The sequence below is a fragment of the Astyanax mexicanus genome, chromosome 7, assembly GCF_023375975.1.
Source record: "Astyanax mexicanus isolate ESR-SI-001 chromosome 7, AstMex3_surface, whole genome shotgun sequence".
Classification (NCBI taxonomy): Eukaryota; Metazoa; Chordata; class Actinopteri; order Characiformes; family Acestrorhamphidae; genus Astyanax; species Astyanax mexicanus.
Window position 1 is genome coordinate 10677900 of NC_064414.1, and position 25389 is coordinate 10703288.

Below are 25389 nucleotides of genomic sequence, written 5' to 3' on the forward strand. Positions count from 1 at the left end.
GCTGCTCAAATTTATGCATTAATCTTTGCCTAATTTTGAGTAATTAATGCACATTTAATTTCACTTTTCAAATATCAGTGTTTGTCTGCTATATGACATCTAACAAAAAATTGCTGCTCCAAAGAACCAATGATTTATAAAGCAAAAGAAAACATTTTCAGGGGTTTAAGTAAGCATCTCTTGCTTAGCTAAGAGCTTTGCACATCTGAAATACTGATATTGCTACATATAAATGTAATGCTACAACAAACTCAGATCAAACTAGCATTTTTTTTCCAGCAGTGAAATCTGATCAGAAAGTTCAATTTGAGAAGCAGTTTCTAACCACAATACTTCATCAATAGGACATTGGTCAGACTAAGAGACCAGATACACAAACTTCCAATTAAAATCATAATTGCTCAAGAGCCACATTTTTCACCTGGCTGTGCATATTATAAACAAATTAAAATCAAAGAACAAGCTTGGATGATGCAAACCTGATTTATGTTTATCTGGAACGCTGCAAATACATACACCTGCACCTAGAACTTCACTGTTACCCGGACAAATTAGGCCTCAGTCAAATGTTGTGGTACTGCACCACCTAGTGTTTGAGTGGCATCAAACCACACTGTTTAAATACCCCACAAAAAAGTTTGGTTTTATAGTTTATTTCTGTATTAAATCAGTATTCACAGTTAGTTCATAGAACACCTCAAAAAACTTTCTCCAAAATCAAGAACAGCACAAGAACTCCATTTAAAAAAAAAAAAGAAAAAAAAAAAAAAAAAAGAAAATAAAAGGAGAAAGCACAAACATATCAACCAGTCCTGTGCCTGCTTCTGGGTGTCGCAGTTAAAAAGGACAGTTTGGCCAATTCAGAAATTAAAAAAAAAAAAAATGCAATCATGGTCCAGTGAAAATTTCTGTACCAACTATTACAAATGTGGTTTATTATTATTCATCAAGTGCGTCACTACTACAAAACAAGCAGAAAGAGCAGGGGCTAATCAAAAGGACTGGGGGGGGAGAAGCAATTATTGCATCATTCAGGAAAATTAGGCACTGACCAATATGAAGCATGTTTGATTGGGGAGGAAAAAAATAATAAAATAAAAGCGTTTACATAATGATAGTAAAAGGAATAGTCCAAACATGCAGACAACAAACTGAAACGACCATCAATAAGTAGAACTAAGCGGACAACCTGCTTTAAGCAACAGTCCATATCTCTGCCACATTTGTAGCTTTTGGGTAGTTTACCAGATAGGTTTGACATGTTCTGATGTTCCATTTAAGTAGCTGCCCAATGGAGTCTACTTTAAATGAGTTTAGAGTCAGTAGGATGTTGCTTTTTTCAGACATTCAGTAGTAAACAACCGTACACTACAGACACAGCAGACAGATAAAAAGGTAAAATGCTGCAGTTCTCCGCAAACATCTTTGGCTGAACTATTCCTTTTGCCACAAAAACATGTTTAACTGATTAAGCTTCTGCCATTTTTAAACACATTCAGCCTTAGACAAAACACACAATTATACACACAAGTTCAATCTCAGTGTTGGCTCTCGGTGGACGCAGAGCGAGAACGAGAACGAGAGCGGGACTGTTTCCTCTGAGGTGGAGAAGATGGCGAAGGTGATCTGGAGCGAGAGGCAGCTGACTGCTTTTTTTCTGGAGTCCGGCTGGCAGAGCGAGAGCGGCTGCGAGAACGTTTGCTCTCGCGTTTGCTCTCACGGCTGCGGCTACGGCTGGGAGATTTGGAGCGGGAACGGGAGCGTGACCGGGAGGAGCTGCGGGAACGGCTTCGGCTGCGGCTACAGAGGGAAAGAAACTTAAATTATTCTCTGACAGCTAATGAACCATATCAAAGCTGGGAGTTAACATAAGATCCTCTTATACCAAGTACACAATATTTAGACCTTTCATTTAAGAACTTCCGCCACACATCATTAATTGCATTACATCAGATCTCACTTTTTAGTGACAGAAAATGTGTTTGGGTTTTGAGGGCAGACAGATATTTTGCAAGATCTTAACACTTTACAATTAGGGTACTATTACCAGTTCTAGTGACAGTAACACACTTAAATGGTTAACTAATTAAGACATTAAGACAGTACATTTTAACACCAAAAAAGGGCCATGGTGGTGCAGGTCACAGACACTTTGACAGAGGTCTGTATGGAACTTCATACAGATTTCAATCATTTTTAACTCTTGAAACCTCTAAGTGATATACAATGAACACCGTGAGCACTGTATGGCAGTGTCGAGCACATTAGGTGTGTAAAAAAAACAAAAAGTTCCAACATACTTCCTTTTGCGGTCCTCAAACAACTTGATCTTGCGGCCGTTCAGGTCTGTGCCATCTAGCTTCTCAATGGCATTTTTCATGTCGCTGTGACTGGCAAACTCAACAACCCTATAAAAATAAATAAATAAATAAATAAATAAAAACAGCATTGTCAGATTGCACTTTAGGCAGATATAAACCCTTCTGAATTCAACAGAACTGAGAGAAGTTAAGGAGCTCGCTTAAATCTGCCACTAGACTGCACTGCAATTTCAGCCTCATTACTAATCAGCAACATTAGTTCAAGGTTAACATGCAACTGGAATTTTATCAGACTCAATGGCTGTCAGCACCCACCCACCCAATCTGTGGTATTCTTGCTAATGCAGCTACAGTTGTGCCCAGATATTGTAACATTTCCTACTCGAGCCACCATTTTCCAGCAGGACATATACACATGCTGCAACATTGTAGACGGACTTGGTGCATGTTTAAAATAAGGAAGTCCCTTTGGGAAACACAAGCTTCATTAATACAAACTACATTAATGCTGACTTGTGAACTTCACCATTAAACAAGTCTGAAAAATAACCTCACCCTTCGTTCTTGTTGGTCCTGTGGGCGTCCACAAACGTCACATCACCCACTTTTCTCATCAAGTCTTTCAGGTCCTACAGCAAAGCAGGAGAACTCAGTGATCCATGCAAAAACGAGACCCACAATTTACTGAGACACACACACCTTTAAAAACAGAGCATTCCGCAGACCTAAATTGCACACCTGTGGTGTAATGTGCTCTTCTAGCAAAGCTCCCTTTGAAGACCTTGATTTTTGCCCACAAACATTTCACCCAGAAACTGATGTTTTTCTGAGTGTAAGTGATGCTACAGCTTTATTGTAAAGCACTGCAAAAGAGTGTGGTGAAAGAGAGAAGGCTCAAACCATCCCTAAAGATTCAAAAGTACATTATTATTGGTTTAAAGCTTTTTACAATTGCTTAGTATTTTCTCTCTCCAGGCCGAGCCACTAAAGAGCCCATACCCAAAAAGTTGCATGCAAATGATGTGTGACTGTCCTCTATTGTGGCACATTTGTGTTAAGTGGTGCTAAACTGCTCCATTTGAATCACTGTAAACAATGTGGAGGTAAGTGTGTATGTAAAAGGGGCCATCACCACATTCAATGAACTTGAACAAGCTTTAATGGAGCTCAATTACCATATACGGGACTGCAATTGGGTCTGTCCACAATATGGGCCCTTTAACCCACCCTTTAACATTGTACCTACAGTAATCTCCCAACCCTCGTTCCATGTGATCTATCAGTGTGTTGAGCTACTTACCGTTCCGAACCACGGAAGATATTAGCAAAGAGCCACTTGTCCAAATAGCAAACGGAACCAATGCAGTTTAAACGACCTTGGCCTCGACCCATCCGGCCTCCACAAGCACGGACCCACCAGAGATAGAGGAGTGTGCAACCCCCCGCTTCTGCACCAACAGAAAAAGACCCAAACGGGGCAGGGGGGGGCGTGGAGCCGATTTGTGACCACAGACCCTCCAGAGTGGCTACCCATGTCCTCTAAGGCTATCCTGCGCTACCGCTTTCACCCGTTAGGGGGCCCAGCCAAGAATTAGACCAGCCGCAACTGTGTGTAGGGAGAGGCACCACATGGACACTATTCAGAACACAACCAGCAGAGGGCGCTATGCACCTCAGGGGGCTGTGCATGCAACTCCAATTAAAGAATGCCAGAGCACAGCTGTTAAAGAAAGGTTTGAAAAGACGGGTCTCAGTTAGATGACCTTTCAGCAATTAGCAGAAAAAAAATCATCAAAAGTAATGGTAAAAAGATCTGAGTACCCTACTGTTATAAATGAGTGCAAAAACATTTGAAAAATTACCCTCTTACTGTAATGGAATGAAGAAAAAAAAGGGGGGATGTTGAGTACATTGTTTTATAAAAGCTGAAAGTGACAATTTAAACATTTTAAAGCATGCTAAGGTTTCTCACCTGCCAGCTGATCCGGGAAGACAGATTCTCCACAACGATTCGGTGCTCTGTACGAACAGGAGGACCATACCTGGGGAGAGAAAAAAAGCTTGAGTCATCGTGGTTGTTATAAGACTTGCAAATAGAACCTATAATTCGAAAATAATAAACCCACACCCAACCCACTTTCTCACCTGGACCCCGCACTACGTGACTGACGGTAGCCTCCAAAGCGTGGAGAGAAACGTCCCCCACCCATTCCAGGACCACCTCCTCTGCCACGGCGAGATCGAGCATGCTCAATGGTCACCCTTCATACACAAATAAAAAAAAAATAAAAAAAAACATTTACATCACTATATTCATTTGATCAACCCAGTAAGCCTCCACATTAGACTTTTGTAGAAGCTTAGTCTTTAAATAGCCCTGCATGTATTTGTTAACCATGTTGAAATAGGCCAAGAAAACATTAACATGATCACTAAAACAGTGAATAAATGGAGGTCACAGCATTTTCCTAACTCAATCCCAGGGTACAAGGTGCATTTCTGTAACACATTAAATGTGCAGTAAATGTAAAGAGGGCATGTACACAAATGGCTTGTAATAAATGGCTTATAAGAAGACTGAATTTAAAAACATCCTGGAACAGGCATCAATCTAGCAGCATATTACATTACATTTTAAGTATAACTACATTCAAACACCAGTAAGTACATTTTAACCTCAAAGAGACGCAGTTCCTCCAATACCTTCCTTGACTGTTGTGCAAATAAGTGTTCAGAATGAATGCCACGCACGGCAACCTCATTCAAAAATAAAACCAGTGCAGACTGAAGCAGTGTAAAATGGGTGGGGCTCAACTGCTTAAGGCTGAATGCAAATGTGATGGTTGCATGACAAAAGCAACAAAGATGTTCCTGCAGCTTGGAGTTAACATCATGCGCTTAAAATATTTACATAGTCAGATAACACGTAAACTTTGGTCCAAAATAATGTAACACCACCCAAAAAAGGCAATTCATAATTTTTTTTTTACATTTAAAGCAATATAAATTTTAACAAATGTTAAGCAGAGCCCAGGATGCCTTATATACGTGTAAATAATATTAAAATACAGATAATATAAGTTCCATTAGACTTAATTAAATTACACAGCAAACAATGAAACAATATGGCAATAAATGAAGTCAAGTATTATTTTCTGGTTGATAATGTTGTAACATGCAAAATGATTACATTGTAGACATAATTTTCACCAACCTTTAAAAATATCCCTCACTTTCCAAATCAGCCTCCAGGCTCCATTTATTTATTTTTTTAATTTATGGACCACTTTATCCTTTCTCTAGCTCTTCACCCCAACTATGGTAGTACATTTTCATACTGCTTTGATACATTTGGTCCAATCACAGACACCATACCTCTCACTGCAAAGCTCCTTTCCGTTCAGCTCGTACACGGCATCATCTGCATCTCTGTGGTCATCAAACTCCTGTACACAAAGCACAAAAACTGGACAGTCAAACACTCTCCCCAGTAACTACATTAGCACTTTTAAAGTTCAGTGCTTCGTTTTATATGTCAGGCCCTCTGAATTCTACCACTTACGTGTGCAGCCACTGAGCTCGTTAATGGTGTTAAAATAGTAATTTCTACACATGGGCAATGCTATTCCACCCTCCTCTCTAGCATTGTAAGCCTGTTATGAGCACTGGCTAAAAGAACTATATTTAACCCAAAAGAGCCCATGGTGACTTGTGTCACAGAACCTTTAATATCTGTGTAAACTTAAGTTCCTAATTGGCATACATAGATCAAGAGCACAGCAGGTCTGTGTGTGAACATGTGTTCACTCATAAATATTCACAGAATATTTTAAAACGTGTATTTTCTGCTTTTACCGCTCTCTTCCAATTATTTTAACAATTCAAAATGTATTGAAATATGTTTTCTGATCCGTATAACTAGTTGAGACCTGATATCTACAAGCAAATTAAAGCAAGTTATGAAATTGTTTTTGCATCATTTACACTACATCAGGATTTTAACCTAAATATTTACAGTCATCTCCCCACAGAAAGAAAAAAACATGAATGATCTGTTTGTTAAATTTCAAATACCATGTTGAATTTAGTATTAAAAAAAAGAAAATGTGAGAAATGGTTCCAGACTCTTAAGTTAAAGGGATGATTCTACAGCACTCACCACAAATCCAAATCCATTTTTCAGATTAATCTCTCTGATGCGTCCATAGCCCTTGAAGAACTTCTCCACGTCTCTTTCCCGGGCGTGGGGGCTCAGGCGGCCAATGAACACTCGACATCCGCTCATGGTGCAAATTCAAGGAAGTCTGGGGGCAAAGTGGTAGATTATAGATTAAGTCTAAAGGCTGGTTATTTATCTACACGACAAACAGACGGAGAGTCCAAAGATCACTCTTAGCAAAGTTCTGGATCTAGTACAGTATAGTACTGTGAATAAGCCAACTATTTAACCCAAGGCTTACAGTTATAGCTACTCGCTAAAAAATAGCACAAGTTTAGTAGTACTGCACATATCTTTATAGAATATATATTATAAAGCAAATAAACTGCTTGACAGCCAACTGCTACAGGATTTAAGGTGGAACGGATAACACGAGCAGGAAGTCTGCCTCTAAGAATGTAACCGAGGTTAGCTAGCTAACTTAGTTAACCTATGTAAGTTAAGTTCAGGCAATAATGGCGCTTAAACTAACTATTTTTAATCGAAAACAAGCACAGTGGTGTGCTAAAACATTTAGCCTTAAAAAGAAGTTGGGTACATTTCATGTAAAGAAAAAGCTCAATTTAACGCCCAATTCTAAATGCATTCGTGTTCACCCACTTAGCTTAGCTAATAAGCTAGCTAACCTACGTGGTCTCCAAACTGCTTCTCTAAGCTAGGCTAGAAAGTTTACACTAGCTAGAGGTGAAGAACCCAGGTCCAGAAAGTAAAAATCCATCGCAGGGTTTTGTACCAACTGCCTGGGCGGCAGTGCTGCAGCTCAGCTGCAAGCAGTTGGTACAAAACCCTGGCATGGATTTTTACTTTCTGGACCTGGGTTACCCACCTCTCCTAATAAGCTAGCTAGTTACTTAAGATAAACATCGCCAAAAACACAAATGCCAACCAAATTCGCAATACTAAGCACAGATACAGTTCAAACTGCCCCTTACAATTATAATCCAACTCTCAAGTTTCCGAAATACCTAAAATAAATTACAAAAATCCTGATAAACAAACAGAAGCGGCCATTAACAGCGTGTCTACTGCTAATGCTAACGCTACAGAAACACCCGTCTGTTGAACGCGCGGATGTTTATTTCCTAAAACGATCCTAACTCGATTTAAACCGATGTATTGATTTTTTTAAAGTAATCTAGTCAAATCACAGATGCAGATAATACAGAAAATAGTAATAAAACCAGTTTAAACCGTGTCTCACCTGATCAACTGAGCTGTAACAAAATGGCGAATGAACAGGAGATGAGGGTGAAGCGGCTTGCGGAGGGATTTTATAGTATCGGGTGGGGGGAGGGGGGAGGTGGGTTGTGGGTTGGAACAGGGCGTTGCGGCTGGGCGATACCACTCAGTTTCGATACTTAAACCGAACAATAAATCCCACCGATTTAAATCCCACCGATATATATATATATATATATATATATATATATATATATATATATATATATGATTACAGGCTCTTTTTTGTACTTCTTATTCATAACTACTACTTTTTAATAAATTGAAGCTAAATATAGTGTACATATATAGATGAATGATTTATAAATTGAGGTGCCATTCAAGCCAGTTTATTCAAGTTTTTGTTTGCTTATTATTCTTATGTTGCATTGATTATTAACATATTCTAAAAATTGGACCATGCCAATTATTCTGCCAGTTCTTTTGGCAAAGTAATGAGTAATTAAAATACTGTTTTGTCAAGTTCCATTAACAGAGTACTTTTATGTTTTTTTGACAGGTATTTGAAATATTTTTTGCTAATAGAAAGTCAATAATGTTCCCTAAGGTGGACTGAATGTTTTTATTTCACTTCAGTAAATATTTTTGTATACTTTTGTATACTATCACCTATTTATTTAAAGGTAATTCCATTTGTGCTTTAAAAATGTGCAGATACCCTGATTAATATAACAAATAAAAATAATTAAGGAACACATAAAATTACATAATAAACAGTAATACAACTGAGATGGTGTTTTGGTATGAGCTGGAGCTTTACAGTGTGAAAGAAACGCAGAAAAATATTGTTCAGCACCTCCAGAAACTCCTTCAAGAAGCTGAGAAAACTATTCCAGGTGACTCTACCTCATGAAGACAGTGAGATTAAAATACTTTAACTCTGATACATTGTTTATGTGTTGCATCATTACTCTTTACAATTATTAAAATATTAGAACTCATTCCAAACCCACATGATCACTAAAGCCAGAACGGTAGATCACTGGGTTTGATGAAGCTCTTCATCATTGAGTAAATCAAGTGATCAAGCTGATACGAAGATCTTACTACTCCCATTCTGCCTTTCACTCTGAGAACTCTGATCACTTGTACTTTTACTCAAGTCTAAGTCTCTAGTACTTTATACATCTCTGGAAAATACCAAAAGGGTGATCTGACCTCAAAGCTAAATATGGTACTTAAAAGAAGCTAAAGAATAAAACATATTCTGGTTTGTTTTACACTTTTAGTTCACAAATAGTTCAGCATATGTTTCAATTGGGTATAAGGTATTCTATAAATATAGTTTTTACCACAGTTTTGAACCTAAAACTGCTTTACAATACACACCCCCAGCACTTCTAGGTTAAAAAGACATTAAAAGTATGCTCCATTTTGGTAGAAAGTAAAAGGTAAGAAGATGTTTTTAAGGTGGATAAAAAGACAAATAATTAAGATATGTAGCCTAATTTTTAAAGGTATAAAGACATATTTTAAGTGGATGAAACCAGGCTATAAGACCTCATATAAGCATCCTTTCATCTTTCACTTTCAACCAAAATGGAGCATACTTTTAATGTCTTTTTTAACATCTTTATCCAAGTAGTGCTGAGGTGTAGAGCATCACCAAAATGTTGTCAAGTTATATACATACATATAAGCTTTTAATATGACATATACATTAATATATATATATATATATATATATATATATATATATATATATATATATATATATATATATATATATATATTTAAAACTTAGAGCACACAGCTTCACTATTGGCCTTGTCTCTGCCTAATTGTTGTTTATCATTAGTTTAATGAGAGTAACGTCAGTTTAGTTTAATGTCATTAACTAAATTATCAATAAAAATCTGTGTTAGTTTAGACAGCCACATGTAAAGAGACAGGAATAATGTGAGCTTTTAAAATGTTATTTTTCATTTCTTTATTAGGTTCAGCATTAGTAAAACTTTGCTACCTTTCAGTCCATAAAAGTAAACACTATTCGTGGTTAAAAGAGACAAAGAGTAGAAACATGTTTTTTTTTTTTACTTATTATTAGAGATTTAAGATTAAGTAGCAGTGGCCTTTTCACTCCATCCAGAGAAACAGATATGTGAGTCAAACAACAGAAATAATATCCAATACTAGACAGAAATCAGGATTGTGGAATTTAAATGCACAGATGAGTAAGAATGATTTATGGAGGTTCCAGCAGTGGTGATTAGCAGCTTCACACCAGGGGCTGCCTGCTGTGACACAGAATGAATGAAGAGATAAAATACTTGATTGACAGACATCTTTAAACACAGCTTTAAAGGTTCACAAAGTGAACCATAATTAATCTCTGACCTCACAGGGAAGTAGATCAGCCAAGACAAGTTTAGTATTTGATGTGTGCTTCTAGTTTTTTTAGTTTAGTTTAGTTTGGTATGCTAAAATTACTAACAAAAATAGATTACACCATACATTGATTGGTAACACTTTACTTGGATGGTCCATTTGATGATACTCAACTGACATTCAACTAACATTCAACTGTATGTCTATTAAATGCAAATTAACTGAAAGGAGAATGTACATGATTCTCTATTCAATGTAACTCTACATGCAACTCTAACTAAAACACTAATCTTAACATTTAAGGATTGGGTTTAGGGTTATATTTAAAGTTTAGGTTAAGGTGTTAGGGTTAGATTTTAGGGTTGATTAATGGTTAAGGTTAGGGTTAGGTGTAGGGTTAGATTTTAGGGTTGATGGATGGTTAAGGTTAGGGTTAAGTGTAGGATTAGATTTTAGGGTTGATTAATGGTTAAGGTTAGGGTTAGATGTAGGGTTAGAGTTTAGGATTTATTAATGGTTAGGGTTAGGGTTATGTTCTATTTACATTTGACATACGGTTAAGTTGCAGTTAATTAAATGTCAGTTGAGCATCAACAAGGCCATCAAATGGACCATCCAAGTTAAGTGTTACCCATTGATTAAGTAAAATAGCTTAAAAAGACCATATTTACACATGTAAGATAACGGCTGCCCCACAGTTCAGCTCTGTGGAGATGTTTATTTAAAGATATTTGTGTTTATAGACTAAAGTTACTTACACAGTGTTCTAAACCTTTTCCAAATGCTTTATGATGTATCTATCAAACTTTATTATCTATTAAATGTGCAACATATGAGGGCTGCACAATATATCATTTCAGCATCATCACTGCAATGTATGCCTGTACAACAGTCACATCGCAGGATGTGCAATGTCATGTAACATCAATTACATCCTACAGTTCATGCTACAACTTGCATGGTACAACTTGCAAATTCTCATTTCCACACAAAAGTTTCACGCTATTCTCATTTTATACTTTTCAACATATCTACCAGCGACAGGCAAATGTCATTTAAAGTACTCAAATCTAAGTGTAGCACAAAAAATAAGAACATTTGTGTTTGGTAGATTATCTCTTTGTTGTAATAAAGCTTATTGGCAACAACTTATACCATTAGATTATTATTTTACTGTTAAGGGATGGTTTGTGTAGTAAAAAGGACATTATCAAAAATAAAATAAAAATGTTCAACACAAGCCTCCAACCCAAGATATAAAAAATCAATTAAATATTTTAGCTAATTTAGCTAATCTGTATGAGCTTTAGAAGATGGCCATTTTGTTGTTCACAAAGACGTAATTGGTGACAGGTTAAGACCAGTGTTTCTTAATTTTGCATCTCCTGTTGCACTAAAGAAGCACACATTAGATTCCAAACATGTGTTGGCTAATCAGCTGAATCTGGGATCAGTGATAAATCATGATGATTTGACTTTTCACAGGAACTTTATTTTCAGTCATAGCGATGTGCTAAAAACCCTACTGGAGCTGGATTAGCTTTCCCAGAAGAGATTTGCAATGTAATAAACAAGATTTGATTGGCCTATTCCCTCTTTTCCCTCTTGTGTAATTTATCCAGATGTACCACCCTGTAACACACTCAACAACAGTAACAGCATGGACAGTGTTGGGTAGTAATGGACTGTGTGTAATCTGGATTACACAAAATATCAGTACTCGTAATGCAAACATACCATTGTAATCGACCCGATGAAGATTCTTTAGTACAGCAATGATTCTACATAGAACCACAGCATTTCAAAGAACATTTCAGAAGCTCAAGGAAACATGTCCCAGATTGTGCGAACCTTCAAAACATTGCAGAATACTGTTAAATTATAAAGTTATACGCGTACATTCATATTATAATTACAATACAAAGGTAAAGGAGGATTAAATAATAATACACTTCTTTGAACTTCTTTGAACACCAAATAAGTCAGTTAAATCAGGAATAGAGTAAAACTAATTCAAATGTTTATTACATTTTTAAGGATCACATTTTCACTAGGTAATTTGTAATTTATTCAACACTGTATACAGCACAGCCTTCTCAATTATCAATACTGCTGTCAGATTACAATAGCTATACATACTGCAGATTCATACTGGATCAAAACCACCCAACAATTACTACCTCCACTGCATACACTGCAAATTCATGCTGGATTAATATCACTCCACAAGTACTTTTTATTACTGTAAGGCTGGAAAAAAATCACTTTAGTTATTTGATATAAGTTAAAAACTGCTAACAGAGTCATTATGCATTGAGATCACATTGCATGTATTAGTCAAATAGTTAAAACACTGGAAAATTTAGCTTCATACTGGATTTAAATTACTCCACAATAATTATTACCAGGCTGTAAAAACTGCACACACTTCAGATTCATACTGGATTTAACAATTCTGCAGTTATTTATGGCATTCTGTAAAAACTGCAGACACTTCAGATTCATACTGGATTGTGGTATCATTTGCTCAATTCATACTAAGTAAAGGTAATGCAGCTCCAGCAGGGCTTAATACTGCATAGTAATTAAAAATAGTAATAAATGTTATGGGTAATTGGTATTTATAAGACTATGCTATATACATAGGTCTAAAACATTAAAGTTGCCACATACTGGAAATCTTTCCCTATTTTCCTACCAAGCATCTGAGTAATCAGACCATTACCAGAAAGATGAGGCCATTGTTATTGAAATTATGAATCATTAACAGCTTATTGTAATATGGCTGCGCTTCCATACAGCTGTGTGTGTTTATAACACACTTAGTCATAATCCGTCTTCATCTTAATACAGTGTTGAAGAGTTCTTTAGTTCTATTTAGCATAAACACATTAACGCAACCCTGCAAATAATGCACAAAAGAAAAAATAGAAAAAACATCAGGCAGCATCACAGATGACCAAACTCTCTAAAACAGCAACATATACCCAGTATAAACTGAAAAAGTGAAACCTGAATATAAAAAATGCAAACTGACATCATGTTTTCAAATTAAAGCTGCTTTTAAATAAACAAAATAATTTTATCTAAAATAAATAATATTTAAAAAGACAGTTAAGGAGTAGAGTCGATAAACGCTAATATTGCTAAAAGTGAATGAAAGCCTGTAGACACAAACTACAGTATCAAGGAAAAGACATCCCATCATCCGATACTAGCTTGTATTAACAGTTATCAATGTTAGCGAATTTGGTCGAGGCTATTCTTTTAATGTCTTCTTCCTGAAAGGGCTGCTGATGTTTTATTTCCTTGTGTAAAAACAAAAAGAACAATGTGCTAGCTAAAATCTCATTGTTAAAATATTTACAAAGTAGAAAAGAGTCCAAGTACAACTAACCCAGCTATTCGGAGGTATAACTTTTTCTTTAAAAAAAAAATCTAAAAACGGCTAGAACAGTTTAGTCTGAAAGAGATTTCACCGAGAGAGAAAACTCACAAACTTCAGTCAGAAGCAGGTTTACAGTACTACGGAAGAGAGGGACATATACTGCAAAAAGGATGAAGGAGGCTTAATGGCGGTCAGTCTGAGCCATCCATCGATTTTTGTCCTCCAACAAACGGAGGAAGGTCGTAAAAAAGGAGAATGCACAATGGTAAATACTGTTCTGTATTAAAGGAATGAAAAAGGATAAGGGTAATCAAAGGAATAATTTGGTGACAAATCACTTTCACACAGTTTTCCCTCCACCTAATCGTAATATGATCCGTCATCCTAAGTCTATGTTTATTCTTTAGCATTTGAGCTAAAAGTAAAGGGATGTTTTTACCCAGCTAACAATTTTTGGTTAATATAACAGTTTACATATAAGAACATTCAATTTGATAAGTTTTAGTCAAGTTTTCTGGATGTTCTTAGAACCTTTTTATGTAACATTGTTAAACATTCTGGTAATATCACTGCATCATCACTTCTGTCAATGTTTACATTTTTAAGTTTTTAGTGACTTTTAACGTTTCTATAATGTTTGTATTTGTCTAGCTGGAAACATTACCTGAGAAACATTTTAAAAACGTTGTGATGCAAACCAATATTTCTGTAACGTTATGGGCTAACCTTCCTGGAACCTTTTCTAAATGCTGCTCTGTTAGCTGGGTAGTCAATGTATATGTGCAATGTGTGCCAAACAGTGCCAGAAACCACATTATACTTAAAGCAACATCTGCATGATGCAGCTACCTTTTAGAATTAAGCCTGAAAGCTAGAGTAAGCTTGCATTAGAGATAAACCTGGTATATCACATACACTTCGGGGGAGGGGGTGAAACTGTGTAAATGAGATTATTTACCAAACTATCACTTTAATAGGAGCAGTTAGAGGCTTTAAAATCCCTGGTGGATCCAGTAGGTGGAGTACGTCCTTCATTCTTCTCCAGAAAACAGTTCTGAGGTCTGTTGGTCATCCAGGCTGGTAGGGTGAGCAGCCTGCTGAAGCAGCAGGAGGATGAGAGGTTAACATCTCTCGTTCTCTCTTTGTGTGTGTGTGTGTGTGTGTGTGTGTGTTGGGGGTGTACACACAGGCCTCTGGCATCATTCTGTAGGTAGCAACATGCTCAAATGAGCTGCAAATGAGTCTATTGTGGGACAAATAATAGGCATTTCCAGATCCCAACACTCATCAGTGTAGACATATTTACAACAGACTGTTGGAACACTGCATTAATGTTTTTAAGAAACTGTCCAGTCTAAATAATCAGCTGTGGCATTTTTTACTCCTCTGATATACTGCTGCAGATATATCACTAAAATGAAATTCAGTGTTTAAAAATATAAAAATTAATGTTAATAAATATTTTTGGAAAGGAAGACTGGCCATTAGATATTCTGATGTGGTCCAATCTGGCCCCCTTTGAAAACAGTTTGGACAGCCCTGGGCTTTGTGTTGGTGCTGGTGTGTTTTGCTTTTTGAACTTTTTGAGTGATGCTCATTCTAGTGTGTAGTCCAAGTTCACATCCCTGTTCTGAAGGTCCCACATGCAGTTGTTGTGTACTTTGCAACATCATCAGCTAAGTTTAGCCGGAATTAAATCAGTTTAATTAGGTTTAGCATTTGCTAGCCTGAACTAAGCCTGAAAGCTAGAGATAGGTTGCATTAGCCTGAGATAAACCTGCTATCAGGAGCTGAGCTTGTCTGTACTAGCTGGAGTTCAGCATGTTAGCCCTATTGACACATAGGATTGTTTGACTATAACTGAAGAGTCAAATAAATGTATGAAAGTAAGATCAGGACAGGGATGCAAATTTAGGCTCCACAGCGGCATTCAGACTCAGGGCTGATTTTGACCTGGATGCTGAACTACACAGTGATGATGTCTTCAGAGGCCTGTGAGTGTATGGCTGAATCCAAAATGCCCCCCCTGGTGGACATGTCGCACACTATACAAGTGTACACTACAGAGGGAGAACTAAGCCATTTGGGACGCAGCTGCTTTGTGTCTGTGTGTGGTTTGTAGTGAAGAGAGATCAGACCCGAGTGTGTCTGCAAGTGTGTGATGTTCCCCCGACGGCTCCTGAGGGCTCCTCATCGCTGGACTCACTGTGTGTGTGTGAGTGCGTGTGTGAGTGTGCGTGCGAGTGTGTGCTGATGTGGCTCTGGAGGGCGGCTGGAGTTAGCCACTCTTTGGGCAGGCAGCTCTGCAGGAACGGGATACAGGAGCTGAAATACGCCAAACGGTTCACCCAGCGAGGAATTTCTCGCCCACACAGCAGCTGCATGAGAGAAAAAGAGACAAAGAATCAGAGAGAGAGAGAGAGAGAGAGAGAGAGAGAGAGTTTAATGTCAATGTTGAACCTAATTTAATACACTTTTCATTACGGCTGGACAATGATTCTATATCAATATTCATCATGATAGAAAATATTTCATAACGTTGGTCTAATTCTTAAAAACATTTTTGATATTTCAATACCCCCCCACATTTAGCAGGTAACTACCAGGGACAGGGAAATCAATCTGTTATCAAAAATCAGGGTTCAGCTGTTAGCTAGTATTGAGCTGATGGATACATGCTGTTTTTATGAGCTCAATAACTAAAGACTTGAGTGAAGTATAGCCATAATCCTTATATCATATCAAACCACACAGTGCCAGAGATTTTCTAAATCAAAAATCAGCAATTAATCTAACTCAAAACAACAGATTAGCCTAATATCACCAGTTAGCATTTAGACAGCTTTTTAAGTGCTTTTTAAGACATCCTAGAATCTCCTGAAATTAACCTCACTGTCTGTCTTATAAACTCATTGTAAGTTTTAGGAAAATAAAGGTACATCGAACAACAAATTGGTCTAGAGTTCTAAGAGATATACAGTACATACTGGGTATCCAGTGGAAAAGTTAGCGTTGCTTAGAATGTCAGAAAGCTCACATGGCTGTTTTTGTTTGGCAGAGCACTCAATATTAAGGCCAGCACACACCAACACAGCCTCTTCACACTTCTACTATCAGGTAGACTGATGTTTTAATATTTTTCTTTATTTCTTTACTTAAGGTATTTTCTACATTGTAGATGAATATTAAAAGCACGAAAACAATTAAACACATGAAAACTAAAAGGGACACGTATAGACTTAGATAATAAACGAAAAAGGGTGTTTGTCCTCTACAATCCCCTGATCTAAACCAGCTGATCTAAATCAGCTGAGATGGTGATTTGGGATGAGCACTTCCAGAAACTCCTTCAAGACTCTGAGAAAACTATTCCAGGTGACTCTCCCTCATGAAGACACTGTGATTAAAATACCAAAAGTGTGCAGATCTGTCCTCAAAGATAAATGTGCTACTTAAAAGAATCTAAAATATAAAACATATTCTGGTGTGTTTTTGTTTACAAAATAATTCCTAATGTGTTCCTGTATAGCTTAAATATGGTCTTCAATACTAAATTTACCAAAAAAAAATTAAATTAATAAAAAGAAAGAAAACACATTGAATGAGAAAATATGTGTCCAAACTTTTGACTGGTACTGTACAAACCTTGGAAATATGGTTACATTACACAACGGATGTTTTAGTAAAGAACTTGCTAAGCTAGCATTATAGCCTAGACTGTCAGCTACAGCCTGACTGAAATTACTCTGTTAATTTGCTGATCACTACAAAGAACCAATTAAAAAAATAAGCTTTGGATCAATAAAGTGTAATGAAAGAAAGAGAAACAGAGCGAGAAAGAGGAAGAGATATACTAACCTCAGACAGAGAGGAGGAGAAGTGATTGCAGTTTTTGTGCATGAGGTGATACGCATTCCCCTTAAACTCCTTCCCCAGCTCCTCCATGATCTTATCGATGTCCTCCTCAGTGAAGTCTGTTGTGCCCAGAGCAACAGCCTCTCTGCAGTGGAGAGAAGGTTGTGTATGAGTTCTTGTAGTAAGAATAATTTTCAAATAAAATGTTTTTAAATGCTTAAAATACACACTTTTAATAAGTTCCAAGTATTTTTTATTTTAGACAGGCCGGGAGAAGAAGTCTAGCCTTACACATACAGCAGCACTAGAGACACTATAAATGAGGAGACTGATCACTGGATGGAATATAAATGGGTGTGCTCATATAGGCAGCGATGTCAAAAGTATTCACATTCATTGCTCAGGTATAAATAATAAGGGGTTAAAATACTTCTGTAAAAGCTGAAGAATCAACTCCAGATTTTACTAAAGTAAAAATGGAAAAGTACTGGATTCAAAATGACTTAAATATAAAAGTAATTTAAGGGATACATTTATGCCTATTGAAAAGGAAAGCATTTTTGTACAATGCAAATGTATTAAATAACCTTAGTTGGGACATTGTCGCATAAGTTCTCTTGAGTCTCTATCGTGAATCATCTTCATACTAGGCTACATTCGTCTGCTTTGTTCTTGCTGGAGTGTGGGGCGTGACGTGTGCAGGTGGGATGGATCATATTAACCAACAGGGTATCAGAATGGTATATGTTTATACTCCTCATCCAACCACAATCAGATTCACTCTATTTGGATGGAGAGATTTATCTGGTAAGAGGTTTTATTGAACGAGACAGGAATGAAAGCAATCTTATATAAAATAGAAATAACAAGGCTATTTTTAAATGTAAGGAGTAGAATAATTACTCCAGTAAAGTATAGATAATCAAAATGTCTACTTAACTCTGCTTAACAGGGTGTCTGTTTACATATAAGAAGTAATTTGACCAGTTTTAAGTTCTTGGGCTGCAGGTAGGACCCTGGTCTGGTGTGACAAAGATATCAAACAGATTTAAGGCAGTCCATAAGGCAGCTCACACTAGTCAGACTTTAAAAAACCTGAGCCCAATCTCACATCCCTGTTCTCACTTTACTCACAAGTACCCTCAAGCAGTGATTGCACACTACGCTACACTATTAACCAGAGCTCTTATGCATTTTAAGTTCACATGCCAAACATTGTATCTATCATGCAAAAAATAACCATAGGACAGTTGTATTGTATTTGACTCAAAAACGTATCTTTTGTTTAGACTTTATAAATAGAATGTGTTTGTTTTTCAACTATTAAAGTTTTTTTTTTTCCAAAAAAATATTTAAAAAATCACAATATGTTACAGTATCCCCTTGTAACCCCTTTATTATGATACATATCAGTTCTTGCCAATACACATCCCTGTGTGCGTGACTGTGGTGTGTGTGTGTGTATGTAAATGACTCACTTGAATTTAAATGTCTCTCCCAGCTCGGTGGCATTCCCTGGGCTGATCTCAAAGATCCCACTGAAGGGGTATGGGTGGCCACCATAGGCAAATTCTAATAAAGCACACACACACAGAAAAACTGTAAAAAACACCTGTTTGTAAAGGATGAGATAATAAAAGAGGAAAATGAAGAGAGATATATTTTTCCCTCAAAAACAGACTGTGAAATCTATGCTGTGTGTGTAGGCAGCTGGAGATCCTGCTCTGTGTCACCTCATTGTATGACTCAGCAACGATTCTCTTTCTCCCTTACATACATAATCTCAAAGATTACACACACACACATACACAGAATTACTCTGTGTGATGAAAATGAAGCACCTGGTGCTGTAAACAAATCACAAAGTCTGCCATGTTTATGCTATCAATTATATCTTTATTACTTATAAATTCATCATTGTGTGACAATCAATTTTATGTCCATGCTAGGGGACTAAGATATATTGATATATTGAAGTACTGTGTATTTTTTGCAGTACTGTATTGACACATGATTTATTTTTAAATATTAGTTTACATGTTAAACTAATGGTGGTGTCCAAAATTGGTTAATTTAATGTTAGATTTCTAACAGTGTTGTACACATTGATTCCTCTACCTGATTGCATAAAAAAATGTACTTTCCTTTTACTCATATTTTATAAATATGACGGTGTGATAGTAATGTAATAATTATCTGGGTAACACATCAGATTAAACTGCAGCTGAACAGTCATTTAGCTCAAATATGAGGAGTATACCGTCTCACACAAAAGTGACACACCCCTCACATTTTTATAAATAATTAATCCTACTGTAACCGTGTCCTGTGGTTTTACAAGATCAAGATAAACTTGTTTGTCTCAGATGGTAACCAGCATGCGTAAAAGCATCCTGGTAAAAAAATACCAAAACAACTGTCCCTTGCTTACAGTCAAGCATGGTGGTGGTAGCATCATGATGTGAGGCTGTATAAGTGCTTTTGGTATTGGGGGGCTGAATTCTTACTACTACTGTGACATTTTGATGTAGAACATGATCCTCCTACTTCCAACATAATAACAACCCGAAACACACTTCCAAGATGACAACCACCGAGGAACTGCAGAGGAAGCTAAATGTAAATATGACGGACTGGCCCCAGACGTAAACCCTACTGAGCATCTGTGGGGGTTCCTTAAACAGAAGGTGTCATCATGGAGGAGTGGAAGAGGATTCCAGTAAACTGTGAATCTCCATACCCAAGAGGATTAAGGCAGTGCTGGAAAATAATGATAGCTATTGACAAAAAATATTGACACTTTGGGCACAATTTGGCCATTTTCACTTAGGGATGTACTGAATTTTGTTTCGTTGACATTAATGAATGTGTTCAGTAATTTTAGAGGCACACCTAGTTTAAACTGTTAAACAAGCTGTACACACTCATGACCTTACATTGTGTCTAAGTGTCATATCTTCAGTGTTGTCCAATTAAAAGTTATAATTAAATATTTACAAAAATGTGTACTCACTTTGTGAGATAATGCATTTAATAGTTGGGTTGGATCAAGGCCGCATTACCTTACACCACAAACAAACTGCTACAGAGTTTGGTTGGCAGCGGTTTGTTTGCTGATTCGGGGTTTGGACCAAAATACGGTTTTGGTCCAATTCCCACCAAAAACTCAGTTTCCTTTAAAGGATTTCTTAATTTATTTACACAGAACATCCAAAATGTGAAATTTTGTATAGACTTTATATTTTAATGTTAATCTGGAAGGTTTTATTTCAGACTTAGATTATACACATAAAGGTACAGCACAGCATCTGATCTGTGAGTGTGTGGATCTAGAGTGTGTGGACATACCTCTGCCATAGATCTGTATTCCTGAGTGAAAAACTCCAATCCCCAGAGTGGATGTGTACTCATTAATCCAGTACTGAGAGAAGGAGAGATATGATTAATATGATTTAAGAGATTTGATTAATGATATTATTAATCAGCTTCATCTTCTTTTCAACAAAAATCTTGCTTTGTTTTGGGAACCATTTCTAATCCTTGTTTTTACAACACCCAATATTCTTGACACTGAAATGAGAAGTCTTTGTGGAAAAAAGATTGTAATTCCTAGCCTATTGAATAAAACCTAATCGTCCACAATTCATCTCATTTGCTTCATTTTAAATACAGTTTGATGTTGTGCAGAGCCCAAATCATGAAGATTGTTTTACTGTCCAAATATTTATAGACCTAACTGTAGCTTATGGCTAACTGGCAATGCTAACTGTTGATAACAGAATGATGTTACTATACAGGTTACAGAGAGTAAGTTCTGTTGTGTGATATGTCGTATTATATATGTATGTTAATTCAGTTATTTATTTCAGAACACCAGCATGTACCATCATATGAAAAAGAGTTTCCACTCTTTTAAGATTAATAGGGGTGGCCAAACTTTTTCATATGAATGTAGGTATTTTGCTTTCCTCCAGCTTATTATGTAATGTGTAGAGACCATGTCTCCTAACCCACCCACCCAACAAAGTTTTTACATTTTTTTTAGTTTTTTTTTTTTTGCTTCTGCACATATAGCACCACAAACAATGTCTGCAGAAAACTCGTGCAATACCCTCGTTGGCATCTGAATCTCCTAGGTGACGTAAGTCATGTGCATGGTGGCATGTATGGTCAGGAATCTGATTGTATAGTGTATCATGCCCAGTGTGTGTCTATATTGGTTTAGATTTTATAAAACAACAAAAAAACAGTTGTGAGCCCTATGCAGATGGGATTAGTTTCTCAGGGGGGAATTTTCTCTTTCATGGGGCTCCTCTGTGATTTTATTCCTGTTCAGAACGACCATGTATGTGTTTTTTTTTTTTTTCAGACGTCCTCTGAGAAAATTACAGGCTGAATTACGTACTTTTTTCGTTAAACTCCGTGGTCCTCCAGATGCGCATCTCTGAGTTTCATTACCAGCGTGTAATAAAATAGCTATCTGTCCAATGCCACACACCATAAATACACTTTGGGCGCGCATTTCCACTGAGATCCACGTAAACACAACAGTGTATGGAAATAGAGAAGCTACTGAACGCGATGCCATGTGACAGAGAAAGTCCTCCTGTTTTTTCAATTGCAGTCTAGATGCAAGAGTTTTAGCACTGAGTAGAAGTGTGAAATGTTTTTCCCCCTGAGAAATTCTTGTGTAGTGTATTCAAGGCTTATCAATAACAGAAGCTAACACTGCATCAAAAAACACTCAATAACCACACATAACAACAGCTTACACTCTCCACCAATTACCATTAGTGCATCCTTTAACAATTAGCACCCTGTATCAATTATAATAATAGCTATGAGGCTGAAACTGTGTGTGAATTGTCCACAAATGTAACAGCTGGCCAATGGTGCAAATGGTGGAATGGTGGAAAACAAAACACTGCAGCTCCAGAGTGAGAGGGGTGATCTACAGTAAAGCACTCCATGAGGAAAAGCAACACAACTCAGTCAGATTAACCAGAGTTTAAGGGGTGGTGTAGGAGTAAAAGTATAAACATTGATGCTAACAGTGCAGTCGTGCCTGTGCGCTGTGCTGCCCCTGCTGGACTGGATGAATAAGTACAGTAACAGAGCAGCGGAGCATCCGTGCAGAGTCACTCTTACCATGTCATACACATTCAGGATCACCGGTTCACTGGCCATACTCCACTCCGGAGAGAGAACGAGAGAGAGAGAGAGAGAGAGAGAGAGAGAGAGAGAGAGAGAGAGAGATAAAAAAAATAGAGAGAGTGAAATGGAGAGTGAGGGACAAATAGAGAAAGAGAGATAGAGGGAGGACGAAAGAAATATACAGGTGTAGAGACAGAAATATATAAGTTAGATGTAGAGAGAGAGAAAGAGAGAGAGAGAAAGAGAGAAATTGAGAGATGTAGAGAGAGAGCTGTGGAGACAAATATAGAGAGAAAAGTGTGTGTTCTTCTTCAGAACCGCTCGCGGGTTTGTATCGTTAGCTCTCGCGCAGAACCGAACCCCGGCAGAACCAGAACCGGAAGTGGAACCGAGGAGCATCCTTAACGTTGGAGCGCCGCGCGCTGCTGCTGCTGGGCTCTCCTCGCGCAGTAAATCCGCCGAAACGAACCCCAGTTGTGCGGCGCTCCGGTCCCGCTCATCCGGGAACTCCACCGGTCCGATCCGGCGCGGCTCGAGAGCGGGTCCGGCAGCGGCAGCAGCCCCGAAACGGCGCGCGCGTGTGGGAGGCGCTACTGCAGCAACATCGCGCGAGCTGCTACCCTGCAGCTACTGCCGCTGCACGTTCACTGCGCTGTATGTGTATGTGTGTGTGTGTGCACCGCGCGCGCGCGGGGTGGATCCTCGTAGAGGCCGCTCGTGGAGCTCCGGTACCGAAAAGAACGGCGAGAGAGGGATGACGTCACCGCCGAGTGGACGCTCGCCTCGGGGAGAGACTTCATCACGTCACGGGGACCGTAACTGTCATCATCCGTACCGTTTAACACATCTACATATTCATACTGTATTTATACACAATTCAGATACTTAACATGCTAAATTACGGCACGCTTCAATATTGTGACATTGTTTAAACAAGCTTCTGAAATGTCACAACATTTGTTTCTGTCCAGAGTTGTAAAAAAATCCCCCAATATCTTGTATTACTACTATTGGCAGAAGTTTTCTCAAGTACATCACAAAGATTCTTAATGGGGTTAAAGCCTGCTCTATTGTGGCCAATCTATGTGTAAAAATCTCAAATGATGTTCCCTAAACCCTGCACTCTTTCACAACTTAAGTCTGATTATTCTTGCCATTATCATCTTGGAAAATAAAAGTTACCAGGAACAATTAATGATTCAAAAATTGAGACTGATATAAAGGCAAACACAATAGTTTTTTTTTTTTTAAATCTTTTTCTTTACTTGTATTACTTTTCTTTTTTGGTCAGTGCAAAGGGCAGCAAAATTAACATTAGTAAAAGGCTGTTGTGCCTCCATCTTTACTCTGTGTCTTCTAGGCAACGCCAGGCCTCTGTTTTGGGGCATGTTCAGCTCATTTTGAGTCGATTAGTCAGAAAAACTCCCAGTCTGTATATAATTGGCAACGTAACGCTACGAAGTAAAAGTTGTAATATACCGAAGGCTTAATGAAGTTCTGCAAACTGTAGCCCTACCTTTTCTGAACACACAATCAAGTCCATTATTCCAGCAGGACAATGCCGCTGTCTTGGGAGCTTGCCTTGAGGACACAGATTCTATGCCATGAGTTGAAAATGTTCAGAATGCTATTGGATGGGTTATTAACACTCCAGCCTACCACAAAATCTGCAAGAACTACAAGAGAGAGTTTTAATTATTTATTTATTGGTCCTGTTAACTTTATCTTCTTTCTGAACATAATCTTCCTTCTGCTATCCAAAACGTTTTTCTGTGTACAATTATATGTTAAATGATATATATATATATATATATATATATATATATATATATACAACCACTCTCTGAAAGGCCATATAGCAGCAAAGCCTTTCTGTGTGTGTGTGTGTGAGAGAGAGGCAGAGAGAATCTGTGTATTCATAGTCATAGTGCAGTGTGTGTGTGTGTGTGTGTGTGTGTGTGTGTTTGTAAAACCCCTGATGTCCAGTCTCCGGCTGATCTGCTAATGCCTGTATTGATCGGGCTGCTAATTGATTTGTGTGCGGCTGAAGTGAGCAGCTCAACTGCTGTACAGTGTCTACACACACACATACTACTCATGCACTATTGGACACTCTGCACACACAGCTTTCAGCATATTTGGGTTGTAAGCACATTAAAATGGCCAGCAATGTATGAAGCTAAACCCTCTTACACTTAAAAACAAAAATTAATGAATGTTTCAACTGATTGAACAACACATTATTAAAGTGTGGAACCCTTATGTTTTTCTTGTTCTTTAGAGAAGGTCTGATGATTTCTGATTATTGAATCTCTGAGTCTCTGTAATTGGTTATTATTTAGCAAGAAGCTAAGGTGTACACTCGGTATTACAGTACATGCCTTATTACATAATGACCTCTGTGGGGAAACTAAAAGGTTACACTTGTGAAAAGAAACAGTAAATTGGCCAAGCAAGGCTGTTTTCTCCATGTTATCTGGGCAGATTAATCTAATCCAGCTCTCCCATTGGTCAGGACTGGTAGAACTGAAGGTCATCTGATTAGCCACCAACACAGTTAGGAACCATGCAATCAAGTTTTGATTTAAAGTGGGATGAACTGTGAGTAAAAGCATCACTCGAGTCCTAGATGTTTTATGCCATGGTCTTAGTACCACTGAGTAACTGTCATGCAGGGAGGTGAAGAGGATGGACGTAAGTGCAGATATTAACTTTAATAATATTAAACAGTAAACTCTAGCAAATAAAACAGAAAGCAAACACAAGAAAACGCAAATAACAAAGATGAGATCAAAGAATAACCAAAACTAAGGGTGTACTCACACTAGGCCCGGTTGGGTTGAATCGTGCCGGAGCACGGTTCGGCCCCCTCCCCACTCCCCCGC

General features: G+C 37.7%; 2 protein-coding genes across 2 annotated transcripts; both read right to left on the bottom strand.

The window, feature by feature from the left end:
* Positions 1–637: 637 nt before the first annotated feature.
* srsf5a (serine and arginine rich splicing factor 5a) lies at positions 638–7824 on the bottom strand. The gene is made up of 8 exons (XM_007247586.4): positions 7742–7824; positions 6481–6625; positions 5697–5767; positions 4467–4583; positions 4294–4363; positions 2877–2950; positions 2301–2408; positions 638–1800 (listed from the first exon to the last, which is right to left on the bottom strand). Exons 2-8 carry the CDS (start codon positions 6604–6606, stop codon positions 1539–1541), a joined length of 828 nt encoding a protein of 275 aa, XP_007247648.1. The 5' UTR covers positions 6607–6625; positions 7742–7824; the 3' UTR covers positions 638–1538.
* Positions 7825–12105: 4281 nt separating this feature from the next.
* LOC103035102 (deubiquitinase DESI2) lies at positions 12106–23257 on the bottom strand. Its single transcript, XM_007247588.4, has 5 exons — positions 22499–23257; positions 20699–20771; positions 18829–18922; positions 17354–17495; positions 12106–15873 (listed from the first exon to the last, which is right to left on the bottom strand). Exons 1-5 carry the CDS (start codon positions 22535–22537, stop codon positions 15628–15630), a joined length of 594 nt encoding a protein of 197 aa, XP_007247650.1. The 5' UTR covers positions 22538–23257; the 3' UTR covers positions 12106–15627.
* Positions 23258–25389: the final 2132 nt, after the last annotated feature.

Bases quoted from the DNA above. Each gene is read 5' to 3' on its own strand.
- srsf5a (XM_007247586.4), bottom strand. From the start codon at position 6,606: ATGAGCGGATGTCGAGTGTTCATTGGCCGCCTGAGCCCCCACGCCCGG. The intron at 5,768-6,480 runs GTGAGTGCTGTA...CTTTGTGTACAG, and splicing joins AAAATGGATTTGGATTTGTG to GAGTTTGATGACCACAGAGA. The intron at 4,364-4,466 runs GTGAGAAAGTGG...TTCTCTCCCCAG, and splicing joins TCACGTAGTGCGGGGTCCAG to GTATGGTCCTCCTGTTCGTA.
- LOC103035102 (XM_007247588.4), bottom strand. From the start codon at position 22,537: ATGGCCAGTGAACCGGTGATCCTGAATGTGTATGACATG. The intron at 20,772-22,498 runs GTAAGAGTGACT...TCCTTCTCTCAG, and splicing joins TCCTGAATGTGTATGACATG to TACTGGATTAATGAGTACAC. The intron at 18,923-20,698 runs GTATGTCCACAC...GTGCTTTATTAG, and splicing joins AATACAGATCTATGGCAGAG to AATTTGCCTATGGTGGCCAC.